General features: G+C 36.4%; 1 protein-coding gene across 5 annotated transcripts in view; it reads right to left on the minus strand.

Annotated features, from left to right (window-relative positions):
- The window catches only part of REPS1 (RALBP1 associated Eps domain containing 1), an 86150-nt gene that overhangs the window by 41835 nt on the left and 24112 nt on the right, over positions 1 to 20203 (minus strand). For 4 of the 5 annotated variants that reach the window (XM_003255790.3, XM_003255789.3, XM_012506070.2 and 1 more), the window contains exons 2-5: positions 3386 to 3509; positions 1106 to 1302; positions 824 to 977; positions 98 to 222 (exon numbers count right to left, since the gene is read on the minus strand). In XM_003255790.3, coding sequence (XP_003255838.1) covers positions 98 to 222; positions 824 to 977; positions 1106 to 1302; positions 3386 to 3509 — 600 coding nt within the window. The remainder of the gene's footprint in view (positions 1 to 97; positions 223 to 823; positions 978 to 1105; positions 1303 to 3385; positions 3510 to 20203) is intronic. The other variant, XM_030809760.1, reaches the window with a different exon arrangement.

Below are 20203 nucleotides of genomic sequence, written 5' to 3' on the forward strand. Positions count from 1 at the left end.
CATTTATAAAATCTGCAACAGCAAAATATAAAAATGATGACTGGAGCAATACTCTGAATGAAGCAAATAAAAATGCAATACCAATAAAATGTCACACCTGGACAGAAGCAGGATGCATGGTTAAAAGAGTACTGGTTGGTGGAGTATCTGCAAAACTGACCCAGTTTTCTTGAGGTGGAGGTGGGGAATGCCCTGACCACACTGCATCACCAGCAGAAGAACCTATAAGGAGAATGGGTAAACATGCTGACTCATGTTTGAGGAAAAAACTTAAGTTACCAGGAAGTTTTCTTTCAAACTCTTACTCTGAAGAAATCTAACAATTTCCAAAATGGAATCTTTTCTGTTCAATTAGAAATTATACCTCATTTAAATATCTTCAATTATTTTGTGCTCTCCTTGTCAATAAAATTTATGTAATATATACATAATATTCTGGGAAATAATTATTCATTTTACCTTTATAGAATCCGGTATCCATAAACTTGTCTAAACATCATAGATACATATAAATGCAATTACCACTTTTCAAAGCAATGTATCCACTTACAAATTTCCATAGTTGGTTTTTGCTTCTATTTAACTTAAACTTACAATTAAAAACTATCTTGGAGGCAACTCCTGAAGGAATATTACCAGGTTTCCTTCAATTTACAACCCTAAATAATTGTTACTTTTAAAAAATCTCTAAGCCAGGTTCTGTGGCACAAGCCTATAATCCCCACCTACTCAGGAGGCTGAGGCAGGAGGATCATTTGAACCCAGGAGTGCAAGACCAGCCTGGGCAACACAATGACACTCTAATCAATCAATCTCTAAATACCTGATTGTGCTTCACCAAAGGGAGACCAAAATGGCCCAGGTCCCGCAAGAGGCCTCTCACTATTCCCACCGCTGGGATGACGGCTGTGCTTCCTCCATGTGTGTGGAGAAGTTGGTGGGGATTGCTGTGGTGAAACTACTGGGGATGCAGGTTCCTAGAAAATAATATTATTTTAAAATTTTAATTTTAAGGAGACATTTTAATTATTAAGCTACCAATAAGAGCTTTAGTGAAGCATTTGCATGGGGCATCAACTGCTAATATTTACATGCATGTGATTACCTGTGCATCTGCAGATGTACGAGGCTGAACCGTATCGTGGCTTACGGATCCCTTTTTCACTTGCCCCCTGCCAGGTGGTGGGGGAATTACACCAGAATACGACCCTTGATTATCAGAATCTGAAGAATATGAGGCTGCATGGCGAGATTCCTGTTCATTCTTTGAAGCAACAAATCTTGGCAGAGGAAGGTCCTTTACTGTTAACCACAAAATAATCATTACTTCAAAATAAAAAAGGACATATATATTGAAAACTAAAATAAGACATGAATTAGATATTAGAATTTTTGTAAAAATGGATACAGAAACAAGAGGCACAAAATGTCTATCACCACAAAATTTGGACCATCATCTCCCTTACATTATTTAGGGAGACTCTTATCTAGAAAGAAGTAATAAAACCAAATTCTCCTTCTAATGAGTGATAACAATGGCTACATCAATGTTTACGTATGTTTGGCCTTATACTTGTCATTGAATATTTATTTCACCTCATAACCACAGTACTCCTGCAAAGCTCCTATTTACAGATAAGAAAACTGAGGCTCCATGATGCCAAGGTCATGCTTGTAGTAACTGGCAGTTAGGATCTAAACCTAGATCAGTCAGACCCCAAAGCCTAGGCTGCTTCTACTCACATCGGGTCTTTAAAGTAAGATTTTAGACCTCTAAGTAAAACACAGAATATGTCACTGAGACTAGATTTAAAATTTTCATGGCAGAAATTCCTAAAAATACCTTATTGTTCACCCACCAAAAACATGGTACAGAGTATTCTATCTATCCACTGCAGTCTGGCTTATGGCTCTCCTACAGCCAAATATTCTACATTCAATTTTAAATAGAGGAGAAAGATGAAGGACTGAGAAACTGTTTGCAGGTAAATCATAAGTGATACTTTTAGACCAGAAAAAATACAGCTACAAAATCATTTCAGAGGAAAGCGTACTTACCTCCATTATATGATTACCTTCGTCTCTCTTTAGAACCTCCATATGAAGGAGGGAAACTATTAAGCTTATTCAATATACATGTAAAAGAGTTCAAAATTACCTGAAAAGAATGTAAACTCCCAACACTAGAAGAATGATGTGTGGCAAACTAGAGGTCCACAATGGAAACCTCCGCTGACCAATAAACTAAACTGGTACCTAAAACTATTTCTACAAATTCTGATATTTACAGAATTTTACAGAAATTTTTCTGTACAGATTTATTTTTAAAATCTTAATTTTTCTCTTTCCCCTTTACTCTATGAAAATGAAAGAACCCTCTGCATTTAAGTGCCTATCTTTATAGAATTTCTATCTTCTTTCACATCAACAAGCCTCTAAATACTTGAAAAACAAATTATCTGATGTAACACTTTGATATGGTTTGACTCTGTGTTCCCACCCAAATCTCATCTTGAATTGTAATTCCCACATAGGGGGTGATTAGATCATGGGGGCGGTTCCCCCATGCTGCTCTTGTGATAGTGAGCAAGTTCTCATGAGATCTGATGGTTTAAATGTCTGTGGCTATTCCGCCTCGCTCGCTCGCTCTCTCTCTCTCTCTCTCTCTCTCTCCTGTGGCCACGTAAGATATGCCTTGCTTTCCATTTACCTTCTGCCACGACTGTAGGTTTCCTGTGGCCTCCTGAGCCATGCAGAAGTGAGTCAATTAAACCTCTCTTGTTTATACATTATCCAGTCTCAGAGATTTCTTTATAGCAGTGTGAAAATGAACAAATACAAACTTGTAATGTGGTCAGATGTCTGTAACTAGATTTTAATCTGCCAATATTTTAATATTGTCTCTATCGATCAAAAAGTTTAAGTTAACTGTTACTTCTTAATTTCAGCTGGAGCCTCCACAGCCTTCCCAAACAAACAAACAAACAAAAATACAAAGTATAATGTTGTTTTATTAGAAATGAAGAACACAGGGATGCTATATATGAAGATGGTTGCTGTAATTTATCATTTACCTTAATAAAACTATTCACCTAAAATATTTCTAAACAACTTTTGGTAAATTAATTCTTAAAAAATCGCCATTTGAACAGTACATATAGTCAAATACAGATGAAGTACGTATACTGTGCCGTAATACAGGACAGACATATTTTTCTAGTATTTTCAAGTGAGAAATGCAAGGTAGTGGGAATAAAGTCACGACACTTCACTCAAGGTCACAAATGCCACTACAAGATCAGAAAGACACAAGAGTTCTATTGACTTGACTTCATTTGTAATAGAAGCCTATTTTCTTTCAGTTACTAGTGTACTCTTTATTTACCTGTATTTATACTTTCCACTCTTAAAGGGAAACCAGACTGGGCAACAGCTACAAGTTTCAAAGCAATGTAGAACTGACTTCTTCCAAAATAACCAAGTCTTGTTGCACCACAAAGCTCCATGATCTATAAAATAACATAATGTTAACATTAAGATTCACAACAAAAATCTCCCTTCAAAAATAAGCAGCTACCCAACTTGTTTGTAACGTCTCAAAGTATCTATCTAATAGATGGTATAATACTCACAACTGACAACCAACTTCCTCAAGTTTCAGGTTCATATGTTTACAAACAAAAAGTCACTGCTTTGCAATAAGGTCATCATTCTCCTATTTATCAAAATCCATATGATTAGCAATTTTCTTAGAATAAATTTGTTATGAGTCACATTTTTAAAGAAACAACGTACCACCCACTCTTCTTCATAAGCACTGCACATACAATAGGACCATGTGACTAAGAGACTATTATGCAGCCATTTAAAGTGATGGTCTTTAAATGATATAACAACATGGAAAAATGCTAAGGATTTATCAGGTGGGGAAGAAAGGCAAGATACCTAATTTTAACCACATAAATACAAATTTGGAAACTATTTTTAGAAAGTCTATCATAACTTTTTTAGATGAGATTAAGCGTCGGGTTTTCCCTCTTATTTTCCAAATGTGTTTAATATGGCTACACTACTCTTCTTTAAAACAAACAAAATTTGTCTGTCCTTTTTTTTTTACAGCATGAAAGTGTTCAAGGATCTACATTAATCATTCCAGTCTTTCAACAAGTATTTCTAGACTTGCTAGCAAAAATAAATATTAGACTCAAAAAATAGGATTTCAGATTACAAAATCATAACTCTGAAAGCTGGAGGTTTCTAGTATGCAGATATTATAATCTTATCTTAAAATAAACACTAGGCATTCCTGTTGTATCTTTTCAAATAACACAAACTTTTGTATAGAGAAAGCAGTTTTAGTCTATTTTTCCAAAACACTCAAAGGAAGATAAGGTATCTGAGATGCTGTGGTATTAAGTCTGAACAAAAGTATTCACAGGACTTCAAAAAAAGCACCTATTAACGATTAAGCAATTGTATCACAACAATAACAGCCATTTGTTTACATACACAAAAAAGAGTCATTTTTGCTGGCTGACCAGCACTGGAAGAAGTTCCTGTTCCTGCCACTAAGGAGCATGTCCTTCTGAAGAAATGTAAAAGGGCAAAGAGAATAAACAGGCAGGTTAACACCATCAAGTGAACTATGAGGAAAAGGGGAGTTTAAAAAGGGAAGGTCACGCAGCCCCAATCCTCTACTCTTTTCGGCCCACTTGACACCTCTTAGAGGATCATTACATATCTTAAATACTTTCGTTTATATAACAATGCATCTAATATATGCCAGGTATATGCTAGACAGAGGGAAGACCTAAAAGGAGATCACAGTATGGTTTGTTGACATTTTGGGAAGATACCAGGGAAATGGTTAGAAATGAGGAGGTAGGGTTCAAGAAGGGAAACAGAATCTCAATGCTGTTTTAATTGGTATTTATTAAAAGTTTTATATTTGTTAGCCATTTGCATTTCTTTTCCTGACTTGCCCAACTTGTTCTCTGGCAACTTTAAATGTACGGTTAATCTTCTTTATTCATTTTAAGAAGTTTTATTATGGCCAGGGGTGGTGGCTCATGCCTGTAATCACAGCACTTTGGGAGGCCAAGGAGGGCAGATCACTTGGGATCAAGAGTTCAAGACCAGTCTGGCCAACACGGTGAAACCCATCTCTACTAAAAATACAAAAGTTAGCCAGGTGTGGTGGTGCGCACTGGTAATTCTAACTACTCGGGGGCTGAGGTGAGAGGATCATTTGAACTCGGAGATGGAGGTTGCAGTGAGCCGAGATCACGCCACTGCCCTCCAGACTGGGTGACAGACTGAAACTCCATCTCATAAAAAAAGGTTTTATTATATTATACATATTGACCTGCAAACTGTCATGGAATTAATTCATTTATTCAATGACTATTTACTGAGCACCCACAGGAAGGAAAGACCAGAGTATAGCTGTAAGTGTGTGTAGAACTGATGAGGAGGAGGGAATGCAGCAGATGGAGCTGATGACTTAGGCAGAAGCCAGATCATATTGCACATGTTGTTTTCTAGTTTATCTGTTTTTTCCAAAAAAGCTGTTTTGGTGATACAGAATTTTCCAATTTTTATACAAGTTTGTCATTTCCCCTTTAGGACTTTTGGGTTTGCTAGACTTAGAAAAAAGGTCTTTATACATGTTTTCTTCTAGAATGTTTATGATTAATATTGAAAATATACAAGTCTGACCAAACTGGAATTTATTTTGGAATGAGAAACAAATCAGATATCCTTTTGATCCTCCTCAATAGTTAACTATTGAGGCCAGGAGCAGTGGTTCATGCCTGTAATTGCAACACTCTGGGACGCCAAGGTAGGAGGACTGCTTGAGGCCAGGAGTTCAAGACCAGCCCTAGCAACATGGTGAGATCTCATCTATATGAAAAAAAATTTAGTTAAAAATTAACTGAATGTCGTGGCACATACCTATAGTCCCAACTACTCAGGAGGCTGAGGTGGGAGGATCACTTTTGCCTAGGAGTCCGAGGCTGCAGTAAGCTATGATGGTTTTACTTCACTTAAGCCTGGGCAACAGAGCAAGACTCTGTCTCCCCCCCGCAAAAAAAAAAAAAAAAAAAAAAGAAAGAAAAAGTTAACCATTTATTTAAAAACTCATCTTTTCTCCATTAACTTGAAAAGCAACTCCTATATTTATATGTGCTTATTTCTGGGCTCCTTATGTTACAGTTTTGTATGCTAGTCCTGGAGCTGTAACCCAATGTTTTAATTACTTTACCTTTATAATATTTAAACATCTGATAGGATTAGTCCACCACTCAATTTTTTTGCTGTTTAGAAATTTCTGAATTATCCTCATATACTTATTCTTCTAAATAATCCTTAGAATCATTTGTCAGAATAAACTGAGATTTTACTTGGGGCGGCAACTGATTTATGGTCTTGTTCCAAACTTTAACAAGATAATTTCTAGTATTTTATCATTAAGCATGATACTGGCTAACACTCTGCCAATATCTTTGGTTAAAGAAACTCTTAAGGCCGGATGCGGTCGCTCACGCCTGTAATCGCAGCATTTTGGGAGCCAAGGTGGGCGGATCACGAAGTCAGGAGTTCGAGGCCAGCCTGACCAACATGAAGAAACCCCGTCTCTACTAAAAACACAAAATTATCCGGGCGTGGTAGCACATGCCTGTAATCCCAGCTACTCAGGAGGCTGAGGCAGAAGAATCACTTGAACCCGGGGGGCAGAGGTTGCGGTGAGCCGAGATCACACTATTGCACTCCAGCCTGGGCAACAAGAGGGAAACTCCATCTCAAAAAAAAAAAAAAAGCTAGTTCTAGTTCTGTTCTTCTAAGAATCTTGTTTTGGGTTTTGTATTTTCAAAAACCACATAAACATGTTAATTTTATCATATGCGGATTTTGCGCAGAAAACTAAAAGATCATAATTTTTCTCTTTGGTCCATTGATATCAGTAAGTATATTAAGATATAAGTAAGTATATTAACAGATTTCCTAACATAGAACCATCCTTTGATTCCTGGAATGAATTTCATTTAGACATGGTGTACTACTTTTTCAAATAACATTTATAAAATATTTTAACCACAATCTTAGAACAATTAAGTTTTAAAGCATACATAATCTTTGCCATGCTTTGGAGTTGGTGTTATATTGGCTTTTTCAGCAGAGCTCGCAAACTACCTTTTTCTCTCTGCTCTGAAATACTTTAAATAGATTAGGAATTAGGTGTTTCATGAAGATTTGAAATAATTCACCTGTGATACAGGTGAGGCAATAGCTCTCGTATGTTTTTCAGTTTCTTCCATTCTATCTGAAATAAGCTAGGTTTACCATCTCTAAGATTTGATAATTTCCTAGAGAATCATTTATCATCTCCAAATTTTATAATTTCTTAGTTGAGCATCATTCAAAGCAGTCTCATTCTTTTTCTATAGTGATTTCCTCTTAATCTTAATTATGCATATTTGTATGCAGTTCACTTTTTCTCTAGCACAGTTATCTGACCATGGGAACCACTTGAAATACCTATTAGGATATAGATTCCCAAACTGCTCCCATTAGATTTCTAACTCACCAAGGAAATCTAAATCACCATGGGCCAGTTAGTGATTGCTGATATAATACTGAAAACTATCATGCTTTGTTTTTTTAATGTTATAAAATGTACATGCTCATGGTAAAATAAAATAGCTAAGGATATAGAATTTAAAGTTCCTACATTCCCCATCAGACGTAACAATTCCTTCTAGCTAGGGCAATTAGGCAAGAGAAAGAAAGAAAGGGCATCCGAACTGGAAAGGAAGAAGTCAAATTGTCCCTGTTTGCAGGTAATATGATCTTATATAAATGGAAAAATCTAAAGACTCTACCAAAAAACTCTCAGATCTGATAAACTCAGTAAAGCTGCAAAATAACAAAACCAATATACAAAAATCAGTAGCATTTTTTTTTCTTTTTCTTTTTCTTCTGAGACAGAGTCCTGCTCTGTCACCCAGAGCTGGAGAGCAATGGCGTGATCTTGGCTGACTGCAACCTCCACCTCCTGGGTACAAGCGATTCTCCTGCCTCAGCCTCCTGAGTAGCTGGGATTACAGGTGTCCACCAACACCCCTGGCTAATTTTTGTATTTTTAGTAGAGATGGAGTTTCACCATGTTGGCCAGGCTGGTCTTGATCTCCTGACCTCAAGTGATCCGCCTGCCTCAGTCTCTCAAAGTGCTAGGATTACAGGCATAAGCCACCACACTCAGCCTACAGCCAAATGATTTTTGACAAAGGTGCCAAGAACACTCATTGGGGAAAGGACAGTCTCTTCAATATATGAAATACAGAGATACAGATAGATTTTTTCTTTTTTTTTGAGACAGAGTTTCTCAAAAAACTTTTGTCACCCAGGCTGGAGTGCAATGGCACAATCTCGGCTCACCACAACCTCCACCTCCTAGGTTCAAGCAATTCTCCTGTCTCAGCATCCCAAGTAGCTAGGATTACAGGCATGTGCCACCACACCCGGCTAATTTTGTATTTTTAGTAGAAATGGGGTTTCTCCATGTTGGTCAGTCTCGAACTCCCGACCTCAAGAGATCTGCCTGCCTCAGCCTCCCAAAGTGCTGGGATTACAGGTGTGAGCCATCGCGCCAAATTACATATTTTATGAATGAAATTAGATGCCTACCTCTCACCCTATATAAAAATCAACTCAAAATGCATCTAATACCGAAATATAGCACCCAAAATAATAAAACTACTAGAAGAAAACATATGGGAAATGCTTCAGTACATCAGTGTGGGCAAATATTTTATAAATAAGATCTCAAAAGCATAGGCAACAAAAGCAAAAATAAACAAATGGGATTGTATCAAACTAAAAACTTCTGCACAGCAAAGAAAGCAATCAACAGTAAAAGACAACTTACAGAATGGGAGAAAATATCTGGAAACTAACCATCCAACGGAAGATTAATATCTAAAATATACCAGGAGCTGAAATATCTCAACAGCAAAAAACAAAACAAAACACAACTGATTTTAAAATGGGCAAATGATCCCAAAAGACATTTCTCAAAGAAGTCATATGCATGGTCAACAAATATATGAAAAACTGCTCATCACTACCAATCATCAGGGAAATGCAAATCAAAACCACAATGAGGTATCATCTCACCCCAGGTAGGCTGGCTATTATCAAAAACAAACAAACAAACAAACAAAAAAACAAAAACAAATGCTGGCGAGGCTGCAGAAAAAAGGGAGCTCATATACTTTGGGTGGGAATGCAAACTAGTTATAACCACTATGGAGAACAGTATGAGGTCCCTCAAAAAGTTAGATAGAACTACCATATGATCCAGCAATCCTACTACTGAGAATTTATCCAAGGAAAGGAAATCATTATATCAGAGAGACACTGCACCCCCATGTTTACTGTGTTACTATTCACAATAGCCAAGATACGAAATTAACCCAGGTGTCCAACAACAGATGAGTGGATAAAGAAAATGTGCTATATAATATATACCATGGAATACTATTCAGCCATAAAAAAGAATGAAATTCTGTCATTCATGGCAACATGGATGGAACTGGAGGACATTATGTTAGGTGAAATAAAATCCAGGAACAGAAAGTCAAACTCATATGTGGGGAAAAAAAAAAAAGTTGATCTCATAGAAGTAAAAAGGAGAACAGAGTATACCACAGGCTAGGAAGGGTAGACAAAGGGAGGAACAAGGAGAGATTTGTTAAGGGATACAAAATGACAACTAGATAGGAGGAATAAGTTCTACCACTCTAGGATGGCTATAGTTAACAATAATATATAGTTTCACATAGCTAGGAGAAGGATATTGAATGCTCCTAACACAAAGAAATGATAAATGTTTGAGATGATAGATATGCTAATTACCCTGATTTCATCACTATACATTATATTAGGGGTATCCAATCTTTTGGCTTCCCTGGGCCACACTGGAAGAATAACTGTTTTGGGCCACATATAAAATACACTAAAACTAACAATAGCTGATGAGCTTAAAAAAAAAAAAAAAAAAGAATCCCCCAAAAAATCTCATGATGTTTTAAGAAAGTTTACAAATTTGTGTTGGGCTGCATTCTAAAGCTATCCTGGGCCACATGCAGCCCGTGGGCTGCAGGCTGGACAAACTCGCATTATATATTTGAAACATCACTATGTATCCCAGGAATATGTACAATTATTAATTCTTTTAAATAAAATGAAAATAAAAGGTGATTACATAAGACAGGTAACTTTTTAATCCCAAGGTATCCTATTAGCTATGCAATATAAATCTGAAAGCAACTTGTAATAAAGCTACCACATTGGTAAACTTAAAGTAACACTTCCTTTCATATATTCTAATTTTTTTCTACATGTACACAAACACACAAGCACACATAATACATACATCTTACACAGGTAGGGTCACTGTACATGATTTTTTCATATATTACTCAAAGATTTTTCTCTATCCGCATACATCTCATTTTTTTATAAAGCATTTCATTGTGTGGATGGATGTGCCTATCACAAATTAGCCAATCCCCTACTGATGGATATTTAGGTTTTCCCAGTGTTCTATTACAAATAATATCATAAACATTTTTGTGCATGTCTTTGTGCACTTGTACAACTATAGAACAAATCTCTAGAAATGGAATATGCTTTAAATATGTAACACAGTCCACCAGGTATGATGGCGCACACCTGTAATCTCAATATTTTGGGAGCTGAGGCAGGAGGATTGCTTGAGGCCAGCATTCAAGATCAGCCTGGGCAACATGGTGAGACCTTGTCTCTACAAGAAATATATATATAAGCTGGGTGTGATGGCACACCTGTAGTGCTAGCTACTAGGGAAGCTGAGGTGGGAAGATCACTTGAGCCCAGGAGCTCAGATAGCAGTGAGCTAGGAATTGTGCAGCTTGGGCAACAGAATTAAACCCTGTCTCTTAAAAAAAAAAAAAAAGTGTGTGTGTGTGTAAATAACAGTAAAGTACTAAATACTATGAGTGACTATTACATCTAACTGACCAGCACAAAATCCTGGCTCTGTGGTCTGAGATAAGAGAGGGAAGTTAATGTTTTCCTTAACTTTACTGGCTTTACCAAGGAATATCAGCCTAGAGAAGTCAGTACTGACTACTTTTCTAAATGTTTCATTCCATAATATTTAACAAAAAACCACTAACTTCTAAGAAAAAAGATAAACTAGACTGTAGTTCACTTAACACCTGTACAGATCAACACGGCTAGGAAATCATGATTTATGTCATTCATACAGTATTTGAGCAAGAACGTAACTTTACTGTGCCTCAGTTTCTTCATATATTAACTGAGGAAAATAATACACTACTTCATTCAGTTGCTGTGAGCATTCAGTGAGACTGTATTCAATAAAGCACTTGATTCAATGAGACTGTATTCAATAAAGTATCTGGCCCAGAAATATCATTATTACTTTCCATTTACTACCCTGATCATAGTGGACTTTATATAGTTAGAGACTTCAAAGACTAAATTATTTTTGAAAACCACATTTTCTTGAGAGCCAAGAGTTAACGCTTTTATGCACTAAGATGAGTGTTATAATTTCTGATGGAAAGCCTTCTAAAATATAGGATGCTCTCATGTCTTCCTAAGTATTTGCAACTTCTGAGCCCAGGATTTTACCTGCTCTGCCTTCAGGACTCTCATTATAATGACAGTAAGGGAATAAACCCACAATAATAAAGGGGAAGTCAGCTGCCAGAAAATTTCAATAAATTTTTGCAATTAGAAAACGGAATAGTGACTAATGAAGTAAGGTAGAAGAAATGAGTGCCAAGAATACCCACGAAGAAACAATTTGCCCAACAAAATCCAGAGACTCACCCAGAAATGCTAGGTATGACTAGGGATGGAACTGGGACAGAGAATGAAGATCCCCATCTCTACTGCTGCTCACAGATACTAGCAACCAGACCCTACCCTCCAAACAAAAGCAAACAGACAAGCACTGGATGGTATATCTAAAAGAATGAAACGTTAGAGAAAAACTAGGACAGCTGATATAGACTTTGTTGTTGCCTCTGGTAAGTCTTTCTAGAACTTACCAATCCCAGTTAAGAATCAGCACCTGACCCACCCCACCTAAAGTAAGACAGCCTTTTAAGAAGCTATTCCCCACTCCCTCAAAAAAAGATAAGCTACACCCAAGTGCACAGAACTCAGTCAGTTTTTCTATTGCCTCATCCTTAAATATGAACAGCTTACCAAAGATCAATAAGCACCTGGGAAAAGCCTATAAAGTTGAAGAGGACTGCCAAATTTACAAACAGAAAAAAAAAACCACAAAGAGGGAAAGAATCTTAAAAATACTCTAGTGCCTATTCTCTGACAGATTTTAGAAAATACTCCATTTGTAAAACAAGAACAAGATACTATGTCAAAAGAACAGAGAACAAGATATCTTGAAATATACAAAGCTCAACAGAAACACTAGAAGATAAAATAGAGAAAAATGTCTCCAGAAGTAGGAAGATTAAAGATAAATTAGAAAAATACAAAAAAAAAAAAAGAATTCATCTAGAAGGACCAAATCTTTATTAAAATAAGGTCTACAAATACAGAGAAAATAGAAGAGTAAATAATTAAGGTAAGATATTTTGCCCAAAGCTAAAGGACACAAGTTTTAAAGATTGTGAAGATCCAGAGTGCTCAAAATGAACCAAAAACATTCCTAAACACATTACTGTGAACTTCAGAACAGCAAGGAGAAAACAAAGATCCTAAAACATTTAGAGATGGGGGGAGAACATTAGAGATGGCGGAGAAGTGTTAATCATGTAAGAAATACTGAGTAGACTGGAATGAGACTTAGCAGTAACGCTGAATATCAGAAAACAATAAAGCAATATCCAGAGAGTTCTAAGAAAAAAAATTTTCAACCTAGAATTCTATCCAAACTATCTTCAAGATCATGGAAAGAATGGACACTTTCAACCACACAGAAACTTTTAAATGTTTATCTCCTATGAACCCATTCTTGGAAAAATATTGAAGGATGTCATTCAGCAAAGTGTGAAGACACAGCTTCCAGGAAAAAGTAGATACATGCCAACAAAACAGAGAAAAAAAGTTGCAGGATGTCAGCTACGCAACCAGCCTACAGAGCAACCACTCCAGATCAACGTACAATGACAGAAGTCTCCAGGAGGAAGCTTTCAGGAAAAATAAAGAGGAAGAAGAATGCAACGGCTATGAAGGCAAACTGTGAGAACAAAGGAAAGACAGTTAAGAAACCCCAGGGGAAAAGCTGTAATCATAGTACAATACTGGATAATTGGCTCTGCCATGAAAATATTTATATAGCCATCACATGAATATTTTTGGTTCATTTTCAACTTTTAGATTCAACCTAAAGTCAAAACACATTAAACAATTAATTATGGTTACAGAACAATATAAATGTTATTAATATTACATATGTGAAAGTACCACTAAGAAACCGAGTGGGAGAAGTATAAGAAAGGTGAAAGGAAAAGGCATTGGCTCACATTCTCAACTTAGGAAAGTGTTAACAGGACAAGAAGAAAGAAAGTTTCAAAGGTAACAGAGAACCTGACATAAAACTTGAGGGAATACAGAGAAGTAACTTGAATGAAATGTTCATTTACTTTCTATATTTGGATAATGTCTATAACTGATAAACTTAGATAAAGTGGAGTTTTAAGAGATATGGAAATAATCATTGAAGAAAGCGTTTAATAAGTTTGAAGGGGTTTTTGCAGGAAAAACACTAAGTAATACAGGAAAGGGGAAAGTAGAGGAAATGGTTGCTTCTTATTGTAAGTTCTTGTGAACTATCTGACTTTTTAAAACCATGAGCAGAAATTATTTTTATGGAAACCATTTTTACTTTAAGTTCCAGGATACATGGCAGGACGTGCAGGTTTGTCACATAGGTATACGTGTGCCATGGTGGTTTGCTGCACCTATTGACCAGTCCTCTAAGTTACCTCCCCTCGCCCCCCACTCCCCAACAGGCCCTGGTGTGTGTTGCTCCCCTCCCTGTGTCCACGTGTTCTCATGGTTCAACTCCCACTTATGAGTGAGAACAAAAGCATACAGATTTTTGACAATGCAAATTTTGTAAACATATTAGTACACTGTAGTATGCTGCAATTATGTATTCAGGGCCTTAAAAAAAGTGGAATGTTTTTCTTTCACATAATGGAATAACACTATTAACAGTTTTTGTTTTGTTCTTTGTAATAATCTGTGACTTTTTTCTTGTTGCCAAACTATCGTTTTTTGCTCTATCAGCAGTCTCTAGTTGTTGCCCTTTTGCCTTGTATGCCATAGGCTTAAAAACAGAAGTGGGTTTTTAAAACTATAAAACAAGAATAGTTCTTTAATAAGGACCCAAAGAACTCTCCAAGGAGAAAATTACATGAGCATCTATTTTTACTTCCAGATATAATGGAGTAGAATTGGTACTATCATTTTACAGAGGAAAAAAGAGAAAAGCAACTTGCCTAAGGCCAGAGGGCCCAATAAATGGCAGAGTTATAATAAAAATGTATGCCTTTCTTCTTCCACCATGACATGCTATACCTGATCTTTTTGCCAGGATAATGTCAGCTTCCTCAGGGCAAGTACCCCCGAGAAGTCCTGAAGCATGTTTTGATTTTCCACAGTGTTTAGCACATAGTGACCGCAAAGAGTGGTTAAGTGCATAGTGAGGTTCTCTGTTCCTATGCCCAGAATGAGACTGCAGGGAACGCTAAGAACAATAAGGGTACACGGAAGTTACTTCTTATTCCTGGTGAGAAAAGACCGAAGTCAAGTAGATGCTCAATTACATGTAAGAGCCTGAATCCATGAGCTGAATCACAAAACAAAAAAACTCAAAAGACACAATGACGACTGCATTGGAACTATACACAATATTGAGATAAGCTGCCAATATCCTTTCCAAAATGAAATTTTATGAATGAGTTTAATATAATAAAATGGAATCAAAATTAGGATCTTCCCTTTTCAGTCATTAATAGGTTAAAAATGAGAAGTTTATGCTACCGCTTTCATTTTTGTAAAAATTATTCAGTTTAAATGGAACTGGGTCAGTGGGCATGCTATGTTTTTTGGTGCCTTAAAAGCCTGGTCTGATCGACTTATAAATGTACAACACTGGCTAGCCAGTCACTATAACTTCTATTGTTCTACTAACTTGTTAGACTAGGCCCCACAACTCTGACTCACTAACTTAAGTAACATGGGAATCCTTGTAATGAAGATTCACATCTACAATAAAGGATGGAACAATTATAGCAAATACCTATTATTAGGAGTGTTTACGTGTTATTCTACTTAATGCTCAGAATGATCCTCTAATGTTGGCTAGCATTATCCCCGGTTCATAGGAAGGAAAACTGAGGCTAGTAAGTGGCAGAGTTAGGATTCAACGCCAGGGTAGTCTGAAGACTCCCTGTTCCCACACGCCTCCAAGACATAGCTAGACAGAACTCCAATGGTACTTGCTTATGGAGTAGTAGTTTCAAAATGTATTCCAAACAACACCAGTCCAGTTAAACATTCTGTAGTCGAGTAAGTTGAAGTATGTAACAGCCTCTTTGGAGACTTCAGAATGCATTTTTAGCCCACAAGAGGTAATTTTAAAAAATCCTGCCATCTAGAAACAAACCCCCTTTTGGTTTAATACCTACAAAAATGCTTTAGAGCCAATGGTCTATGTATCAGAGGCTCTATATAAAACACTTTGGGATTCAATGTTGTAGACTCTAGAGCAGTGATTCTTAGTAATTTTGGTTTTAGGATCCCTTATACATGCTTTAAAAAACTACTGAGGACCCCTTTCCCTAAGTTTTTGTTTTTGTGGGTTATATTTATTGATATTACCATATGAGAATTTAAAATGGGAAATAAAAAGGTATCAATAAATTCATGTAAAACAATAATAATCCTATCACATATAACAGTTTTATACAAATAACTATTTTCCAAAACTAAAAATAAATAAATAAATAAAATAAAGTGAGAAGAGTGTATCATTTTAAAACATGCAAATTTCCTTAATGTCTAGCTTAGGAAAAGGTTCTCTTCTCTGCCTTTGTATTCAATTTATTGTGATATGCTGCTTCATTTAAAGTGTAGAGGAAATTCACACTTTGCACAGATACATGCTGGAAAAGGAGTATTTAGATAGCTTTTTAGGTAATTTTGATGATTATTCTTCGATACTACATCAAAATTCAACAAGTGGTAGTTGCTTAAAGGTTAATTTCAATATAAATCCGAAACCACATCAACAAACTTTTCTAAATGTGACAATTTTGCTTGTAAAATATTTTACAAATCACATTTGTTAATATCACTACTGATCTCACCAGAAAAGTCATTAAGTATTGGAAGTATCTGCACATGGTAGCAGATAAAAGTTCTTTAAAATTGTAATTTTCACTGGAAAGCTTGAATTTTATCATTAGCAACAAAGAACATCACCTGTTTTCCTTAAATGGCAGGCCCACTTCCTTCATTTTCAAGAAACTGTCTGCCCAATAACTAAGTCAGCTATTCTTTCAAGAAAAATGATGCTCATGAAAAAAGTAGTTAATTTAGCTCTCAACACACACAATTACGTAATTACTTCTCAAGACAGGCATTATGGAACCAAAGTGTTTTATTCACATTTAGCATTTTATCACATAAAATATTAAAAAGATGTATGCTTAGGGTCAAATTTTAATAAAATTAGTAATTTTTATTGCTACTCAAAGGGCTTTATTTTTTTGTCGTCCAGGCTGGAGTGCAGTGGCACGATCTCGGCTCACTGCAAGCTCCACCTCCTGGGTTCACGGCATTCTCCCGCCTCAGCCTCCCTAGCAGCTGGGATTACAGGCTCCCACCACCACGCCTGGCTAATTTTATTGTATTTTTAGTAGAGACGGGGATCCAGGATGGTCTCGATCTCTTGACCTCATGATCCACCTGCCTTGGCCTCCCGAAGTGCTGGGCATGAGCCACCATGCCCCGCTCAAAGGGCATTCTTAAGTGACACTGCTTGGCAGTCCAGCATGCAATATTAGCACAGTCTGGTGCTACTGCCTTGATTTGTGCTAAGAAACCAAAAGTTTTATCTGCCCTGACTTTTACACCATCAATGCAATTGTCCGCGCAGTAAAAAAGGTAATTAATAATACTATTGTTAGGAAAATAACTTTGACCTCACAGACCAGGGTCTGGAGACCATACTTTGAGAAATGCAATTACAGAGTGAAAATAGAGGACAGTGATAAAAGGAATTCTTGGTTTTGATCCCATCACTGTGTACTACACCTCCCTTAAAGCAGCCACTGAAAACCATCTCTTATGGGAGCAAGCAATTAATATGAATTAGCAAAACTGGCAAGGTGAGGAAAGTAGTGAACTAAGGAGTGCAGGTGTAAAGGAAGCAGCTGCTATTCAACTCTAGCTAACCGCTGCTATTGAAGAATACTTGCCTAATGACACCATGAAGAGATTCTTCTAAAGTTGGATACACGGAATTTTCTATAATATATTCCCATTTTCAAATGCTAGTGTGGAGTCAAAGTAATTTTTTAAAATATGCAGACCAAGCACAACACTTGGACGACCTACTTGCATGTTCTGTCCCAAAGGTATTCATAATACTGGAAAAATGGCAATAAAATAAATGGCAAGACTGCAATAATGTCCCTTTGTGTCCTTTAGCAAGTAGGTTAAGGGCAGGGTAGGAAAGAAGGGTAAGACCAAGTTTCATGAAAGATAATCTTACATATAGGCATTATTATATATTAACCTGCCTTCCCAATTATATAATGGTCCTAGAGAGTTTCAGCTGCCTAAGACACTGGATGCCCAGAAAAAAAATTATTCTAAGGCCATCAATGAATTATTATATATTTTTATATATATAAAATATAATAGCTTTATATAAGATCTTGTTATCTGGCAAAATGACTCAAGGTATTAAGACAATTGAGTAGTAACCAAGGGAAATTAATTACTAAAAAATACATTATCTCATCCTTCACCAGTATGTCAGTACAGCCCTTAAATACATATTCCAATAGAATAAATAATACAAGAATTCTAAAATACCTCTTCCCTTCTTTCTTCAGTAAGTCAAGACTGCTTCACACTTGCTGTATCTTCAGTATGTTTTCCTCAGACCTCTTCTGTCATTCAGGTTTCACCTTAAGTGTCATGCTTTCGGAGGCCTTCCGTAAGCACTCTACTGTTATTTATTGTGTTTCTCCCAAAAGAATGAGAGTCAAGAGAATAAGGAAGGCCTCTTATATTCCCAGCACCTAAACCAACTCCTGACACACAGTGTCAATATATATTTGTTGGTTGGATGAATGAAATGTTATTTACGATTAATTTTTCTGTGGTCCCTCTCCACTCCTACACACAGGCTACAAGATTAACAGTCCTAAAGTATAGCTCCACATAACTTTATTGTATTTTAAAGAACAAACTTCTAAGTTCAGCATTCAAGATTCTCCATAATATATAACCCCAACCTTCCTCCCCAAACTTACTTTGGCCAACCTAGATTGGGCTGTCCTACCTCTGGGTGACAGAGCAAGACTCTATCTCGAAATAAACAAATAAATAAATAATAAAATTAGACCCTTCTTTCTTTCATGATACATCTTAAGACCTACTTCCTTCCTGTAACATTTTCTATCCATCCCACTCCATAACCAAATGATCTTTTCTTTCTCTGTGCTAGTACCCCAACTTTTACCACTTGAGTTACTAGTATTATCCATTTATTACATTAACCACACCACACATTCCATACCCACATTCCCCTCCACTAAGCTCCTTGGGGACAGGACTATGGCTTAGGTACACTGAAATCCACTGTAAGGTCTGGCAATGTTCTTTGCACATGGTAGGCACTTAATACCTATTGAAGGGAATTGCTCCTTGTCATGCCCATACCCTCCTGGTTTACCGAATTCATTGTTAGTCTTCATTTGAATCAACCCCTTCTTACTTGGAAAGATCATGTTCACCATTTCTTTAAAAATTAAACATTTTCTAATAATAAACAATGTTTGCTTTGTCCAAGTGGTTCTGATTACACACAATCCACGTACACCTTTACATCATCTTCAGCATTGAAGTACACTGTTAGAAAAGTCCAAGGAAAAACAATCAGTGGCAAAGAGGACGGACACAAGCCAAAGCCCAGTCATTCCAAAATGGCTGTTTCCTTTCTGCTATCAAAACAGAGTATGTGTAGCCTCGGGTACATACTAATCTCTAATATTTTCTTTCCTTACAAAAACAACTTCATTTCAATACTTAGCACAATCCAACAAACAAGAGGGTAATTCATATCTATTACTGTATTCATAAGCCATGTATATATTCCTCAGTGACTCTTGCTATGCCTTAGTGACCAACCCCACTGCCAATTCCCTCCTAAACTCCTTACTCCTTTCTAAAGTGAAATGCAATCATTTCAACCCTTTTGAGATACTTATCAGTTATATTAGAGCAAATAGCTCATCTCACTTTCACTACACTTCTCATCTAAAACTTTTAACTGCTCATTGCTTTGCTTACACAACTCAAATGCTCCTTGATTTCAAGCCTGCACACCAAGACCACATTGCGTCTTTCCTTCCTTTCTCCTGCCATGATTTTATCTTAACACTTACGTAAACAGACATTCTCTTGTTTTTTTTTTTTCTACCTTTCACCCAAACTCCATTTTACTTATCTATAACTTCCATTTTACATTTCAACCACTTTCCTACCTCAGTGAGGGAAAATTCTCCAGGTCTTTCCCCCAACACTATGTCCTTAGGTAAAATTAACTGTCTGTATGTTATGATGTTGACGTAATGATGTCCATTATTTTACAGAACTCAAAAAATAAGAAATGCATAAAATTCATCACAGAAGAATTACTACAGCTAAATAGTACCATTAGACTTTTCTTGAGCCCTTACTGCATATTAGGTACTTAAACACAGAAATATTAGAACCACGTGCACACACAAAATAAGTATGTTAATTAACTCAATTTAGCCATTCTACAATGTATACATATTTCAAAATATGTTGTATATAATATACACAATTTTTGTCAGTTAAGGAAAATTTTTAAAAGTAGACAAGAAAAATT

This window comes from Nomascus leucogenys, chromosome 3 (assembly GCF_006542625.1).
Source record: "Nomascus leucogenys isolate Asia chromosome 3, Asia_NLE_v1, whole genome shotgun sequence".
NCBI lineage: Eukaryota > Metazoa > Chordata > Mammalia > Primates > Hylobatidae > Nomascus > Nomascus leucogenys.